The sequence below is a fragment of the Pempheris klunzingeri genome, chromosome 19 (genome assembly GCF_042242105.1).
Source record: "Pempheris klunzingeri isolate RE-2024b chromosome 19, fPemKlu1.hap1, whole genome shotgun sequence".
In the NCBI taxonomy this organism is placed as follows: domain Eukaryota; kingdom Metazoa; phylum Chordata; class Actinopteri; order Acropomatiformes; family Pempheridae; genus Pempheris; species Pempheris klunzingeri.
In genome coordinates this window covers 18,575,932-18,592,084 of record NC_092030.1, presented here as the reverse complement: position 1 = coordinate 18,592,084, position 16,153 = coordinate 18,575,932, and the positions used below count along the sequence as shown (strand labels likewise).

General features: G+C 40.8%; 2 protein-coding genes across 3 annotated transcripts; one reads left to right on the top strand and one right to left on the bottom strand.

Annotated features, from left to right (window-relative positions):
- Nucleotides 1-2,811, bottom strand: LOC139219053 (fructose-1,6-bisphosphatase 1-like). Of its 2 annotated transcripts, none has more exons than XM_070850835.1 (8): nucleotides 2,567-2,811; nucleotides 1,884-2,046; nucleotides 1,687-1,779; nucleotides 1,204-1,344; nucleotides 974-1,111; nucleotides 679-798; nucleotides 340-529; nucleotides 1-233 (listed from the first exon to the last, which is right to left on the bottom strand). In XM_070850835.1, the coding sequence occupies exons 1-7, from the start codon at nucleotides 2,734-2,736 to the stop codon at nucleotides 341-343; spliced, it is 1,014 nt and encodes a 337-aa protein (XP_070706936.1). In that variant the 5' UTR covers nucleotides 2,737-2,811; the 3' UTR covers nucleotides 1-233; nucleotide 340. The 2 variants fall into 2 exon arrangements, with proteins under 2 accessions (XP_070706936.1, XP_070706935.1); XM_070850834.1 differs by having other exon boundaries at nucleotides 1-236; nucleotides 2,567-2,810.
- A 4,603-nt stretch (nucleotides 2,812-7,414) lies between these two features.
- LOC139219071 (KN motif and ankyrin repeat domain-containing protein 1-like) lies at nucleotides 7,415-15,788 on the top strand. The gene is made up of 11 exons (XM_070850859.1): nucleotides 7,415-7,451; nucleotides 8,375-10,963; nucleotides 11,484-11,636; nucleotides 12,256-12,364; nucleotides 12,466-12,642; nucleotides 12,733-12,820; nucleotides 13,444-13,663; nucleotides 14,611-14,753; nucleotides 15,085-15,285; nucleotides 15,537-15,635; nucleotides 15,726-15,788. The coding sequence occupies exons 1-11, from the start codon at nucleotides 7,415-7,417 to the stop codon at nucleotides 15,786-15,788; spliced, it is 3,879 nt and encodes a 1,292-aa protein (XP_070706960.1).
- Nucleotides 15,789-16,153: the final 365 nt, after the last annotated feature.

The following is a 16,153-nucleotide window of genomic DNA, read 5'->3' as shown; positions in this document are numbered from 1 at the left end:
CACCTTTTAGTGTTGTCTTTATTTAAAAAATACAGGCTAAGTCTCTACAAATAACACTTACTGCAACAAGATGGAATTAGCATAGTGTGAGGCAGACGTGGCAGACCCAGTGAGGTTTCTGGTTTCTTCGTTACATTATATTTCATCACCATCAGCTGAACAGTGAATGTCCTGATTGAGCCTCTTGACAGTGCAGTTAGTCCTGCTTTAGGTTGCTCAGCACCAGATGTGACCTGCTGAATTCAAAGACACAGAAAAAACCCCAGGCAGTTTGCTTATTGATACCTACTATATTTTATATGAATTTGTATAAAGTAGATGCATAAGAGAGTTGAATACCTCATTTGTTGTGCTTCTTCCAGATGGAAATATACTCTTGCACGTCATCAGGAGATCCCAGGACCACAGGAACCCGCTGGTGGATGTTGGTGGGCTGGACATCCAGGACATTCATGGATCCCGTAGTGGCCATGCCTCCTGCCTGCTCCATGATGAAGGCCATGGGGTTGCATTCATACAACAGCCTCAGCTGCAAGGCAAGAAATGGGAGTGACTTGATGAGAAGATACATGACAAATAATCTATGAGTGGATTTTACTGCAACTTGACATAGATTATCTGAGATGGTTCCATGTTTAAAGACTTTTTTTGTCCATTTGCATAAGCTCCCCTGCTCACCTTGCCCTTAGGACTCTTGACATTAGCGGGATATAAAAAGATCCCTCCATATACCAAAGTCCGATGAACATCAGCTACCATTGAACCAACGTATCGACTGCCGTATGGGGCAGAGCCGTCCTACAAGCAAAACAAGTAGAATTTATTCTACAAGTCAGAATGTCAAAATATTTCATATTCATTTATACAATATAATTAACAATCGTCACTAGACATAATTCCACATTAGACCATTGCAATATAGTACTGTTTTAAAGGAACAGTATGCTGTAAGCTGTACACTCATTGCCATTACCTCTGGGTATTTCTTCTTTTTTATGTATTCTGTCACATCTGGATAAAAATGCTGTGCGTATCCCTCATTCAGACTGTAGATTTTTCCCTTTTTCTTAATCTTTACATCTCGATCCACCAAGATGAACTCGCCAATTGACTGAAAAAGAAATGCAAGGTAATGATGAGAAAGAAAAAAAAAAAAAGAAGAAGAGCTGTGATGTCGTCTGTACAGTAAAAACTTGGTCTTACAGGGTCCAGCATGAAGCAGTTGACTCCTTGACCAGTGGAGAGGACCATCATGGTGGCACTGCCATACAGAGCATAGCCAGCTGCCACGATGTTTCTGCCAGGCTGCAGAGCATCCTTCTCAGCTGGCTCATCATCTGTGGTCTATGAGAAAACATAAGGTAATTCACTATGGCTGTCACAAAAAGTACAGTAAAAAGTATCACTGAAATGTAGTGGAGTAATAGCATCAAGAAGCAAAAACTGGAAACACTCTAGTAAAGTATATGTAGTGTACTTGTACAAAAGTACATGAACTATATTCCATCACTGGACCCTACTCTTCCTAGGTGTTCATTTGCAAAATGGAGAGGGTTTTCAGAGAAGAATATAAATTCAGTGAAAGTCCATATAAAACATAACTGAATGCCATAAGCCACATAAGCCATAACTGGCTTGTGATAACTGTGATGTTTTCAATGAGCATGCACTATCGTAGCTGCTAACCTTTTTGTAGATGGAGAAAATTGTTCCAATTGACACAAGACAGTCGATGTTTGAGGAACCATCCAGTGGATCAAAGCACACGATGTATTTTCCCTGTCAAGATAGTACCAGGAAAACATGTGAAAACCAATAACATTAAGAAAACAACACATATTTGCAGAGGCGTGCATAATTATATGCACTACGGGTGTGAGTACCTGCTTATCTGGTTCTACAATGATGGCCTTCTCGTCTTCCTCTGACACCAGCACACAGGAGGTGAAGGAGGACTTGATCATGTTGATGACCAGGTCATTGGACAGGATGTCCAGTTTCTTCACCTGGTCGCCTGTTACGTTGGTGCTTCCAGCGATGCCATATCTTCCAAAAGTGGGAAGGGGAGCGGACTTATGTGATCAAGGCCTGAATCAAGCTAAAAGCTATCCATTCTGATGCAAATGGGCACAGTTAAGGAAATGTGATAATCCCCATAGGGTTTCTGTTTTTCCACAGTCTTATTTTTTGTATAATATTGCACTGGCAAGAAAGGTATGAGAAGCTTATCTGTCTGACCTCTGCCCTGGAGGATTGTACACATGTGCAGAGTTTACCTTTGGTCGAGGCTTAAGTTAAACATGCCTACAGATTCTCATGTCATTCTGCATGTAACTAAAACTAAAACTAAACCCAAGTAATGTCTAGATAAAAGCAAATGGAGGTCATCCAATAACAGTGACATCATTAAATTATGAATGTTTAATAGGCTGCACACTGTAGCTACCCCTGCTCATTAATCAGTCCAGGAGTTACTGGACACCCTTGTACCCACCTTCATATTCAGAGGCATGTATATTTCATTCTATTTATTCATTCTTTATTTTATAAAGGAGAAACTACTCACAGGTTAGCGATCCCAGCCTTCCTGACAGCAGTTGAGATGGCTTTGACAGCTGTGCAGATGGAGTTGAGCAGGTTTGTCAGCTCCCCTGTTCCATGGGCCTTCCTGCCCTCCTCCAGAACAAACCTGGTGAGGGTCTGCACGTTGGTATCGAAGGTTCCTTTGTCAGACATGTTGCTGTCAGGTGTGGGACCGGGACCTAATGCCACAAGTGAAACAGGTGAGTGTAGCTCCAAAGTTAAGAAGTGGCCTCTAGAAGTGAGAAAGGGGAAGGGATGGGGGTGTGTAACTCTTCTAACCAATCAAAAGTGTCCTTTCTCACAATTAGGGGTTGGTTGGATCACTTCTGCTACTGAGAGTTTAAAAGAGCAAAGTTCAAAGATAGTGTCGATTTCTTTTTGTTTTAAAGTAACAATGGCCTTCATCTGATTCAATCCCTTTGATTTGAGATTATATTTCAATCAGTCTGTACTGTAAAGTTTAGCTAAATACAAGCTGTGATCAATGTTTGAATGAATGAAATCACATTAGTGAATCAAAATTGTGTGATGTTACACTTGAAATAGTCCAAGAAACAGGGTCTTGTTTCACTTTGTGCATGGTGTAGAAGTGCAGAATTATTCCAAAATCAGAAACAATGTTTACACAGCACTACATTCATCTCCTGTCTTAAGTCCTATTTCACTTACAGTACATCAACAAAAGCTCTCTGCTTTTCAAATAGTTGCCAGATTCCTATTATTTTCAACCAAACAAATTCAATTTGTTTAGTTTCACAAGTACCAAGTAATTTGTAAGATTCACTTTGCTAATTCAACATACCAGCTCAGCACTTCTCTGGATACACAGTGGAAACTGCTTGAACACGCGTGATCCCAAAGAAGTGTAAAGTTCACATCATGGGACTCACTGTCCGTGCCTACTTGAATTTATAGAATATAATGTGCTGATAAAACAGTATTTGCAAGGCAGATAGACAGCTGTGTTCAGAGGGAGCGTGTGCGCGTGCTGTCTCTGTGCCGGTGTGTCTGTGCATGCACATAATTAATTAGTTTATGGTCTGTGACGCACACACAGGAAGGTAAAAGGACTACACATCATCCGTGGAGTTACTAGACTTGCAAAATAAGCTTCCACGAAATATGCCAGAGACCTGTTTCACAACTTAAGCTAAAGTTGAACTTTGAACTCAACAAGAGACCAGGCATGATAACAGCCACCACCGTGGGCTAACAGGTATGATGGTTAATCACACACCATGCATGGCTTGTTCAGGTTAATGATAAAAATGTAGTTGCAAAGGTCAGTTGTGCAGACCAGCATGTGAGAGCTAGAAAAACTGCACAACATATTTAGGTTTAATGGGTCTCTTACACACACACACATCAAAAACACTTCACTTTTTAAAAAAAATAAATAAAACATAAACATAAATTACACTAAAATAAACTGTTTTCTCTGCTTATCCTTGTCAAACTGTACAAAAACAAATGTGGTATTGTTATTTCTGCACTGTGTCCACAAGATGTCGCTGTGCAGCTGACGAGCTATTGAATATAAATGAAGTCTGGGCAAAGACTCAACTCCAAGACGTGTGTCGTCCCCTGCTGTTAACTCTGATGTGCCCTGAATCAATTTGAGTTTTCTCTGCAAATAAAAGCAATCGATTTATGCTTCAGTTTTCAGCACCACCAAAACTGGCCTGGTCAGGCACAGTACCACCCTGCATAATGTACAAATGACCAACTTATTCTAATTTAAATTGTTGGAAAGGTGCAGTTCAATCCATGCAGTTTACTTTATTTCTCTTTTGAAAACTGTGAATTTATTAATATATTCTTTATTTACTTTGAGTAGATTCTTGCAGAACACATACACTATGGAGTTCATGTTAAGAAATAAAATATGTTATAAGACATAAGACCCTTGGAGATAAGCGTGCAGAAGATTGCAAAGCTCCAGAAAGATGCTTCTGACACAATAAAGTCAAAAATCATGTAAGTCTTCATGCTGGATAATCGATTAATTAGAGGAAAGGACATGATTAATATTTTACAGAGCACCATTCATCACCTGACTGGCTCCCAGGGGCACCTGCTGTGCATGCTGACAGCTCTCTGCACATGCGCAGTGGCTCTGCTGCTCCTGCAGGGTGAAAACTTTCTTCCCAGGAGTGACGTTTCACAAGCAAAAAGGGTGAAACAAGGGAGAAAAGGAGATAAAAGATAAACTCGCGGCTCCTTTAATGTCTATTAAATGCCAGTCGGTCTTTCCTGACTGATAAAGGCGCCTGTATGACATTCATTTTAACTTCTACATCACCCGAACCTGTTGTTGGAGGTGTCCACCTTCTGCTCAGGTGAGTGGCATCTCTTCACAGTAGCTAGCTAATGGAGGCTAACCAGGGAATGCGCACCGACTTGGATCTCACTCTTAAACAGGAAAAACAGAGAAAAAGTCCAGTTTTACAGCAGCTTCACATTGCAGTCTAACTCTACCTTGTATTCTTGCAGCGAGACAAAAAGGCGTCAGGCTTTAGCAACATCCGGCCTGGTTTATTTTTAACCAGAGAGCGTCTCATTCTACAGGAACATCTATCCGTCTAGCTGGGAGCCAAACGTGGAGGAATTCTTTGGTGAAATTCATCTTCCAGGCTAAATGATAATAATGACTTCCCAAATCTTCCTGCAGAATAGAGAAAGATGTCAGTGGTTTATGTTCATCAGCTCTGACCAGCACAACAAAAAAGTTCTTCACTTTTTCCTTCTCTCATTTCATTTTGATCCTTTTAGACTTGAAATTGTGAAGCAATTTAAAAAGATTACAGTCTGGAAAAATAAGCATAGTTTGGTGTCACATGTAGTTTTTCTATTCTGCTCTTATGACTTATGACTCTTTGTTGTCATAGGTCCCCCTGCAAGGGGGAGGTAATGAGACTGGAAGAAAATGAATTATAAAAGATAAATAAATATATAGATAGATTTAACTCAAATAAATGACTAAATAACAGTAACAGCAACAGCGTAAAACAAGTTTGTTAATAAATGGGGACAGGAGAAACTGAGAAGGGTAAATAAATGTAATTGATAATGATCATTGTCATCACATTGCTAATAATACCTTACAACAACAATAGTAATGACACTAACAAAAGGGGTGCAAGTGTCGGGTACCTAAACATGTAATATCATAAATAAGCAATGAGGATAGTAACAATAATAACGTTACCATGACAAATAGGATAAGAAAGATAACTACATTATTATTATTCCAGAGTGTAGGTTTACACATGTGAGTGCATCTCATCATCAGGCGGGGGCCACCCTGTGAAATGCAGGTTCACACCACTACCAGGCTGAGCACAGAAACATAAGGGTCATCTTTAAGGGGCAAAGCAGCTTCTTCTGAGATTTTGATCTGTGGATGGTGTATCCACTTCATTTACTGGAAACAAGTACACCCTGAGTCCAAGCACAGCTTGATTCAAGAGCTAAAGCGTACTGTATCTGTTTATGTACCAAGCAACATAGAGAGAACACGTCTAAATGGCCCTCGGGCATCGGTCTGTGTGCAAGTTATTTGAGTGATAAAATGAGGATATGTGAGTTGCGTTGTGCTTACATAAGATGCTCTGTATCAAAAAGTTATTTGAATAATTATGTATAAATAAGCAGTATAATGTTGTGGTGTAGACACCTTGAAGAGGCATAAACCAAACACATTTAAATCTTATCATACATACGTTACATGCATCCCAAACATTTCTGCATTTCCTGTCTGTTTAGCTGTAAATTTTACTGCTTTCCTACACTGAGTTTTCCCAAGTCACACTGTAGCATCCATCCGACAGCAGTAGAAATAGTACTTCGGGGCACTGTGGCTGAGTCTAAGGAGAACATGCTAAACTTATTGGATTTCTTGCCTGAAGATTGATGTCGTGTCTATTTATTCCCTCTGGCTTCAAATGAAAAATAAAGTTTCCTTCGATGCCAGCGAGGAGACAGCCCAGTTTTGATGTGATTTCTCTAAATGTTATGTATGTCACTGACCGATGCAGTGACTTAGTCGTGACACGTGTGTGTAAAAGCTGGAAGAAAATCCATAAATGTTTGGAATCATATTTACTTGAAGTTGCTATTTAAGTGTGATAACTATATTGATGCTGACACCAGTATATGTTTACATAATTCTGCTTTTTTTAAAATATTCAGGGCTGTGATATTCTAGCTCTATTACCATATTTTTGCTCATATTTTTTCTCATGCATATTATATATGTTCTTTTCTCTGGGTCGTGATACTTTTGCTGCTGAAACAACCTCATTTATCCTTACCTACCTCGTGTAGTCTTAATTTATACAGAAAACACTGTTCAACTTGACTTGCAAATGTAAATGACTCTGAGACACTGACAGGACTAAAGCCTATGTGCATTTTCTTTGCCAAAGAAAAAAAAAACTCTCTTCAAACCTCCACATGCTGAGTACAGAAGGTGCTTACTGGTGAGAAAGTGATATGGCATTGCAATGTGGTGAGTCACTGTTGTGCACTGAGGCTTAGCCTTTTGCTCACTTTACTTTTGCAGAATTAACTATAATATGTCATGGCCTGGTATTGCATTTCCTTTATGTAAGCATTGTAAGGCTAGCTGTTATTGACTGCTGGCCTGGGCTGGGAGAAACAATGACACTGAGCGAGTGATGCAGTAGGACAGTACATGTACAGTAAAAGGTAGTTATCAAGATGTGAGGAGTTAAACTTGCTACTTTTTTCTTTTATTTACAGACTTATTCAAACCACTAACTGGATATTCATGGATCACTCCATTATTGATACTTTGTGAATCATATTCATGGCTCAAGGCAGTTACATCCTGAGAAATGTGTCAGGTAACTGTTACTATTACTTTCCCGATATCTTAAATTGTAGTTTTTGCTTGATGTGGATTTCATAACTTTCATTTTTCTATGTGTAATGCACATACTATGTTCAGCTTTTTGATTGTAGCTGCTATAATAGAATTTAATGATTGTGAAGAAGGGGATATCTCCATCAGCTTTAACGTATTGTCTCTCAACTATAGTCTTCAACATTTACAGTTTGAATACAGTTATACCGGAATTGCAATTTTTAATTGTATATGCATTTGATAAATGAACAAGATGTCTGTGTTTTTTTGTGTTCACTAGCTGAAATACTTGGGAGATGTCTGTGGTTGAGAAAACCTGCCAGTTTTGAGTATGGTCAGGCATTTAGAAGGAAAGTTGCAGAGTAATTATAGAGTGGGTTCAGTCTATGTAGAGAGGCATGCCATTTGGAGAGAAGCGACTACTGAAAACAGAGTGTCTACACAATTGGTAAATCCTCCTCTGTCCCTCCCCTTGTGGGACAGGCTTAGAGAGTTTATAGTCAAAAACATTTCGAGGCGATAGATGGAAGGCTCTAGACTTGAATAGCAACAGTGTCTGATGAACTTATAATACAGAGGTAAGGAAAGAAAACAATGTAAAGGCAGAAAATATATAGCATAAAGAAGTATAAAGAGATTGTGTTTTCCATAGCATTTTGTAAATTTTGCCTATGGTATTTTTTGTTAAAAGAGTTAAGAGCAATTTCTACGTTCATCGTCAGTGGTTTGCTGTCTAGTTTTGTAGCTGGTTTTAAACTTAAACTCAATGCATGAAATGTTCTTCTGTTATTTTTTATCACATGCAATCAGGTGGAAATTTGCCACTTTCCAGCTCAATGTTTTTTGACTATTTTATCAATAATGATTTAATAATCTATGGCTATTCCACTGCTGGGTTAACAGGACAAAACACTGAGGAGTGTACTCCTAACTACCTGGGGATTGATTACAGTTGTCAGTCGGACGTTGATTACTTCAAGTGCGTGGACAATTTCCAAAAAGGCACCACCATTAAGCGGCTAAGCCTCAAGAGGAGGCCCAGAGCGGCCATCAATAATGTGGAAAAAACACAGAATGTCGTTTCATCGAGCCAGTGGCATTCTGCAGAATCCCTGTCATCATGTAGCAGTGATGATACAAGACTACTCTGCATGTCTTCTACAACCAGAGGTCGACCTCCTCTTCCTCCACCACATGGCTCCTCATTGGATAACAAACCCTCCAGGAATGAACGACCAGCAACCTCTCAGATACTCAATGAGTCAAAACCTCAGCCTGCTGCAAGGTCTCTTGTTTCGCAAAGACAAAGCCCCGTGGTGGAAAAAAACACTGTGGAAACCAGCAAACTCTTCGATCAGGATGTGACAAGCCAGCCTCCCCCTCAGCCCCATCCACGTCGACGACTGGCCAGCTTTGGAGGGGTAAGCTCCCCAGGGTCGCTCTCCCCCTTCACTGGCCTGGGTGCATATAATCAAAACAACAATGGCAACAAGCCTACTGGAACAGATGGTGATATGCATGTCCACCTTAACTCATCCTTGGGCATTAGAGGAAGCACAGGATGCCTCAGGCTGAGCCCTCAAAGCTCTGGTAGAACCACACCAGTTACAGGTCTCGGCCCCATGCACCTGCAGCATGTCCGTGACCAGATGGTGGTAGCTCTGCAGAGGCTAAAAGAGCTAGAGGAGCAGGTCAAAATCATCCCTATTCTCCAGGTAAAAATCTCAGTCCTTCAGGAGGAAAAGAGGCAACTGGTCTCTCAACTCAAGGACCAGAGTGACAACGAGGATATAAATGATGTGATCTGGAAGACCGCATATAGCATGGGAAAGTCTGACATTGAGAACAAGGAGAATACCGAGGAAAGAATTGAGGGCATAGTGAGAGGAGACTGCACAGACCTCAGAGAGTTCAGGCAGCTGACTGAAGAGATGCAGGCATTGGAAAGAACTATCAAGGGCGGGCATTTGCAGGCACAGCATGGAAAAGGCTCTAGCCCTCTACATGACAAGGCTATGAAGACAGTCAAAGTTGTAAAAGATAATGATATTGATATCACCCTGTCTAAAGCCACAAAAGAAAACAAATATGTGTACACTGATCAAGTAAAGATGAGGTCTGTTGCAACAGAAGTGTCTGAAGTTAATCTTGGAATTTTCATAGAACGAGAAGCAGAGCTTGATGCCCAACAAGTAATAATTGGTACCTTGAAGGAGAGAATTTGTCACTTAGAAGCGGAGTTGAAAGAATCAGCTCTCCAGACAGAGATGAGCCGTCTGAAACTGGAGCTTCAGGCTGCAGGAGCAAGGAACCGAGCTGATAAAGCCTCACTTGCTAGGCCTTGTACTGTGAGCACAGGCATCGAGGTGAGGCCTAACACCACAACCCAGGGAGTGGGTAATCACACTGAGCTCAGAGATGCCAGCACTGGGGAGGCAATAGAGGTGAAGACTGTAGGAGTATCTTGTAGGCCTGAGCAGAAGAGTGTTTGCACAGGGCTAGATATACCCATGAGCCACTGGGAGGTCAGGGAGCGAGTGGAGACCACAGAAAAGGGTGTGGGGATCCAAGTTTTAACAAATTCACAAGGGGTTGGGGTGGAGATAAAGTTATGTGATGCAGAAACCAACACTGATGTACCAGTTGAGAATCTGTGGTCTAAGAAAGAAAAGATTGAGTATCGTTCGGTGGCTTGTGGAGACTGTTCTGTTGATGTGATCATTTGTGAGGCAAAGGAAATGGTTTCTCAAGGTATTGCCACAGATCAAGTCAGAGGAGTGGATCTAGGAATCATGGCATCACCCCAGACCACTTCTCAGCGTACCAACACTGTTTCCAGTTCAGTGTCTCGCTTTACCAACACCAGACACGCCTTCAACACAGACTCCAGCACTAATACTGTCCTAAGTACACAAGACAAACACACCAACACCAATCAGACTGTTACTAGAACAGTGTCAGTCGGCAACAGGGTCAAAGACATCAATTGCATCCCAGAAACCTGCACAGTTGGTGTCGGAACTGCAGATCTGCTAGGAAGTGCCTTAAAACAAACACCAGGGACAATCACCAAGGTTACCCGAGACACTGGTGTTGGATTCACAAACATTAATGAGAATTTCCTGGTTGGACTGAAAACCCGAAATATGGCCTCTGGACCATCCCATCTACCTGACCCCATCAAGACGAGGACCATTGGTGTAGGGGAAGGTAGGATACGGGATTTGTCAGTTTCAACCAGTAAACCTGGCCAGGTGTTCCAGCAATCTTCACAGACCCAGTGGGACGCTGAGCTGAACCATTACATAGAGAAGATGCATAGGCTCCTCAGGGAGCATGGGGACCTGCTTACAGATGACTACACTCAGCAAAGGGAAGTCCTGCCGCACAGTAGCCAAGGAGGTGCCAGCTCCAAGCTGTCCCTCAATAACAGTACCAAAGCTGCAGGACAAGAAGGAGCAGAAGTCAATCCTTTAGATTCTCAGCCACCAGGTAACACTGTAGAGCTTTAGTTAGTGTTAAAGGTACCTTCTGCAGTTTGTGTGAACATAAACAGTTAAATTTACATATAGTATATCAAATAAAAGAGCATGGCTTGGCAATTGTGTGTCTTCATAAAGCATTTGCAAAGCTGATTTTTATTTTTAAATATGTGGTGTTTTCATACACATTTATGTTGACCAGCAGTCTTCTTTTTGACTTGACAAAGTGGTTTATATGCACATCTTAAGGCAACCAGTTCTCAGTTAGCCGAATAGCATGATACCAGAGTACATCATTGGCTTGCTAAACCCTTTGTGTTATTGTCCTCTGCAATCATCAGTCAGGTGCTTGCAAACGAAATGGGGACACAGATCAAAACATTGCTCCATAGTGCCGCTAATGGTCAAAACCTTTTACTTTTTTAATGTTGCATTATTGTTGTTGTTTTGTAACATACTGTATGCCACATCTGTATTATCGTTCTGTTACTATTCAAAAACTTCACTAATATCCTTTTCCTTCTTTACAGTTAGCAGAGAGTTTCAATCCCCGTCTCAGCTTTTAGTTGACTCTTCCAAGTGTGACAAAGCAAACCCAGGAATCTGCCAACAGGGTGCAAATGATTCAGAGGTCAAACGAATGATACAGATGCTGGAACAACAGACATCCTCAGCTATGCAAGGTAAATATGTGTCTGTCTGTGTGTGTGTGTGTGTGTCAATGTGTTATAAAGCAAATCTTCATAAGAAAAGAAAAAGTAACATTTTGGTGGGTAAGAATACTGTCAAATAGTGTGCAGAACTAGTTTAAAAATATTTTACTTGCGGACCGCTCCCAAGTCCCAGTTTAAACTTGTCTTAGGTTTAGAGGAAGTGGCTGCCTTTGGCTTGGCAAGTTGACTCTCTGAGGGACACACTTGCAATGTTTGGAATGATATCTGGTTTTTGGAAAGCGTCTAGTACACACATACCAGTTTGTGGCTTAGGATCTAAAATTGAATGGCTTTGTGGGAGGAGCTGGCGTCAGAGAAAACTTTGTCTTTTAAAAGGAGGCCCTCAGATTTGTGAGAATATACATATAAGAAACCTCTTGAATACATCCTCACTAAGTCCTGCCCAGATTGGCCTAGTGAGTTTGTATCTGTTTCATTACATAATGTACTTTATAACACACTGCAGATGACACAATGCTAAATTGATATTGTAAATTCATATAATTCATGATTTCTATATTTTGTTAGTAATTATAGGTAAAATATTTATGTTAATATTCAGAGGGATGTTTTGCATTGTTGCTTCTAGACAGATCAACTAAAGCTGGTGTGCTGCGGTCTGCAGTGAAGAAACAGAATGGAGACCAAGGCTGTGGCAGCAACAGGAAGAGCATGAAGTTTATGAGAGTGACCACAGGGTAATCATCTAATGTCTTAACTAATATTTTACAACAACAAGACTCCAGAACTTGGTATCTTAACATTATTCAGGGTATTAACTCTTGTGTTTGGTCCTTAGATTGGACCCCGTATCATCGTACGAGCTCTCTGCCGGTGAGAAGGCTAACTCTGAGGAAGTGGAAAAGAAAGGAAGCAAAAAATCAAGGGAAGCCTCACAAGATGGAACGCCAGCAAGAAAGGGCAAAGGTGGCAACAAGGGATCGAGAGGGTCTTCAAAATCACATGCACAACAAAGGTAATGTAGTCAAAAAAGCCAAATGCCAAAACTTTTTTTGATTTTACTCAAATTTTCAGCGCGTAACCTATAGCATTTCACTCCTTTCAGGTGTAAGTTAAGTGAAAAGATGTTGTCTGCCTGTCAAGCCTTAAAGCTGCACCTGAATGATGACACAGCTTTATCCAGCAGGGAGTTGGTACGTTTGGTAGAGCATATTCAGTGTGAGAGCCAGTGAAGGTCACTGTGTGCATGTGTGTGTGCGCATGCATGTGTGTGTGTGTGTTTAATGGTATGTCACTGGATGGGTGCGGAGAGATGCTGGGGCAGGGTGTGTTCAAGTGTGTCATTTAAAAAGAAATGACTGTGGTGCTGGATACAAAAAGAGCAGGAATGTGTCGGCTCTATAATTTTCTGTCATTGCATTTTCCCCGAACTTCAAAACAATGATATTTCTGCGTGAAAGAGACTTCTCGCTTTGACAGTAATTTGGTAAATGGACACAAAAAGCAGGAGTACACATGAAAAGGAAAATTAAGGCAGATTTCACAATGTTGCATGAAATACTAACAAAACTCTCAACATGCCGCAACCTTTTTTTCTTTCCTTTTCTCCCTTTTCTTTTTTTTTGAGATTTTAATAGTGAGTTGTTGCTCTTTCTTTGTCTTCTGTTTCATTCACATCCCTGTAATTATGAAATGTTCCTGTCTATTTTGAATTAGTTTAGTACGCACAGTATATCATGAAAACTTGCATGACATTTATGATTATGTTTTCTTATAAAGACATCCCTTTTTTGTATTCTTCTTTTTTTCCTTGCAGCATGATTGTCTGCAAACACTCCAGCAAGAGTGGTTCTCTGTGTCCAGTCACAAGTCAGCTGCTCCGGAGACGGTGGACGACTACTTATCCACATTTCGGGCCATTTCAGCCTCAGTATTGCAACATATAGCTAATATGGCTGACGGCAACGGGAATACAGCTCTGCACTACAGTGTGTCTCACTCCAACTTTGGCATTGTCAAGAAATTGCTTGATGCAGGTACACCAGTGACATTCCAGTGTTTTCTATCTCTCCCCAATGTTGTTTTTTTTTTTACTGCTGCTTGTTTTACAAAACAATAATTACACCACACTTAGAAAGTGTATGCATTTCTTGTAGCTTAAAAGCTCTTGTTGAAATACTATATTGATCCAGAGAAGTAGTGTATTGCTACAGTAACCGGTAGTACAGATGGTATAGTTTGCCCAAACACAAGCTTTCTGAAAATTAGAAATGGAACCGCATTTTAAAAAATGCCCTATTTCTATCTAAAAGACTTGCTACTGCTTTCAGAAGAGATTGTATCTACCTCTGTCTGGTACAGGTGGAACAGAAATGTATAATCAGCAAAAACTTTTCATGACTAAAGCTTTTTGTGTCTTTCAAAATGAATAGGACCTAGCCCTAAAAGGCAAGCTTAACTACATCCAGTACATCCATGTACTCTATATCTGAGAATTAAAAAATAACAAACAGTGGACCCCATTTCAAAGAGTGAGTCAGGGTAGTTTGACGCCTCGCAGCATGCACTGATCTGAGTTAATTTAGGTGTTCATTCTTCGCGTCCGAGTCCTGCTATAATATATACTATGCCACATTTTATCGTGCTTTTAAGAACTTTTAATTGCACAGCAGCATTGATGCCACAGCTACCTGAGGACACTCTGAGCAAGGCCTGTATATTTGGCTGCTATAGCTTTTGAGAGTGCCAACCTTTTCTTCGACTATGAAGCCACACCTGTACAAATGAATAACTTTTTGTGGCCATTTCATTTGGCATTTTTATTTAGAAAAGTCATGTTTTGTACAGTCAGGATAGTTAGAAAGATTTTGCATGTATCACCAACTAAAAAAAGATATGAACCTCTTTCTTTCTTACATCTTTGCCTTCTTCTCTTTTGTTTTTTCTACTTGGTCCAATTGACCACCATCAAACCACTACCTAGAGGTGTGCAATGTGAATCAGCAGAACAAAGCAGGTTACACTCCCATCATGCTGGCTGCACTCGCTGCTGTGGAATGTTCTGAGGCCCTGAGAGTTGTGGAGCAGCTCTTCACAAAAGGAGACGTCAATGCCAAGGCGAGCCAGGTCAGCCCGTTCTCACCTAACGGTAGTGGGTGTGATGTACTGCTGTTTCTCCATATTGTTTCCTTTTTGTTCAACTGTGTTGCTCTGGTAAATGCCAGAAGGTTTCTATAGATAACAGGGTATAACAGGCAATATGGTCTCTACAGAGTTTTAAAATGAAACAATGCATTTATCAGTGGGTGCATGTCCTGTATGTGCATATCTTATGTGAGTGAAGCCTGAAGTAAAGTGTGATTTGTATGATTCCTCAAACAAGCTTTGATTCTACATTTGAAATGGCTGAGATATGTGGACTCGTCATTAACCTTAACCCCTCCCTTCTGCCACCCAGGCCGGCCAGACAGCTCTGATGCTGGCTGTGAGCCATGGCAGGATGGACATGGTGCAGGCACTCCTGGCACAGGGGGCGCAGGTCAATCTCCAGGATGACGAGGGCTCCACGGCGCTGATGTGTGCAAGCGAGCATGGCCATGCTGATATTGTTAGACTACTGCTGGCACAGCCAGACTGTGATGCCACTCTGACTGACAGTGTATGTGAGTCATTGCTGCATGAGCCTAATGGCTTTAAGCTGTGAAGTTGAAGTGTTTCAACTTCATCTCACATATTGTATTACAAAAGCACAGAGGAAACATTTGCTGAAGAGTTTCCATTAAATGTGTCAGGAGAACAAAGCGGTAGAAGTTGCATATAACTGAATATGAGCAGTATGCTTTTTCCATCTGTGAATGTCCAATAGACAACAAAGCCTCTCATAATGTTTATGAGTTTGTGTGTTTACAGGATGAAAGCACAGCCCTGTCCATCGCACTGGAAGCAGGACATAATGACATTGCAGTGCTCCTTTATGCACATGCCAACTTCTCCAAAGGACAAACAGGGGTATGTGGCTCAGCATTTAAAAAAAGGTTTTACTGCGTGTGTGTGTTTGTGTGTGTGTCCCTGTATCTGAATGTTTATGTGTCTTAACAGGCAGCTGCTCGCCTCAGTGGCAAGTCTCTCTCCTCCTCTGGTGGCCGAAATAGCTTTGAATAAGTTGATGCCCCAAAGCTTGAATGGATGCTTCATGAATCTCACTTATGAGGTGATTCTGTATCAAAAGGTGGATTTTAATAGTGTATTTTTCATTTTCAAACTTATATTTGGTTACCAAGTTGGTCCATAAACTGACAAAATGTTAGTAATCCTCCATTGACATGCATTCTAGTGTAGCGTTTGCATAACATTGCATAGTGTGTATAATATTGTAACTCATCAGGTATTACATGCATGGCAGAGAATGTTACTATTCTGTGTTCATAAGAGCTCAATCCTGTAGTCATCTATTATTGTGTATAATATAATCATTTTAATTCTCTGTTTTGTAAATGACATTTATATTGCAATATTTTATAATTGCA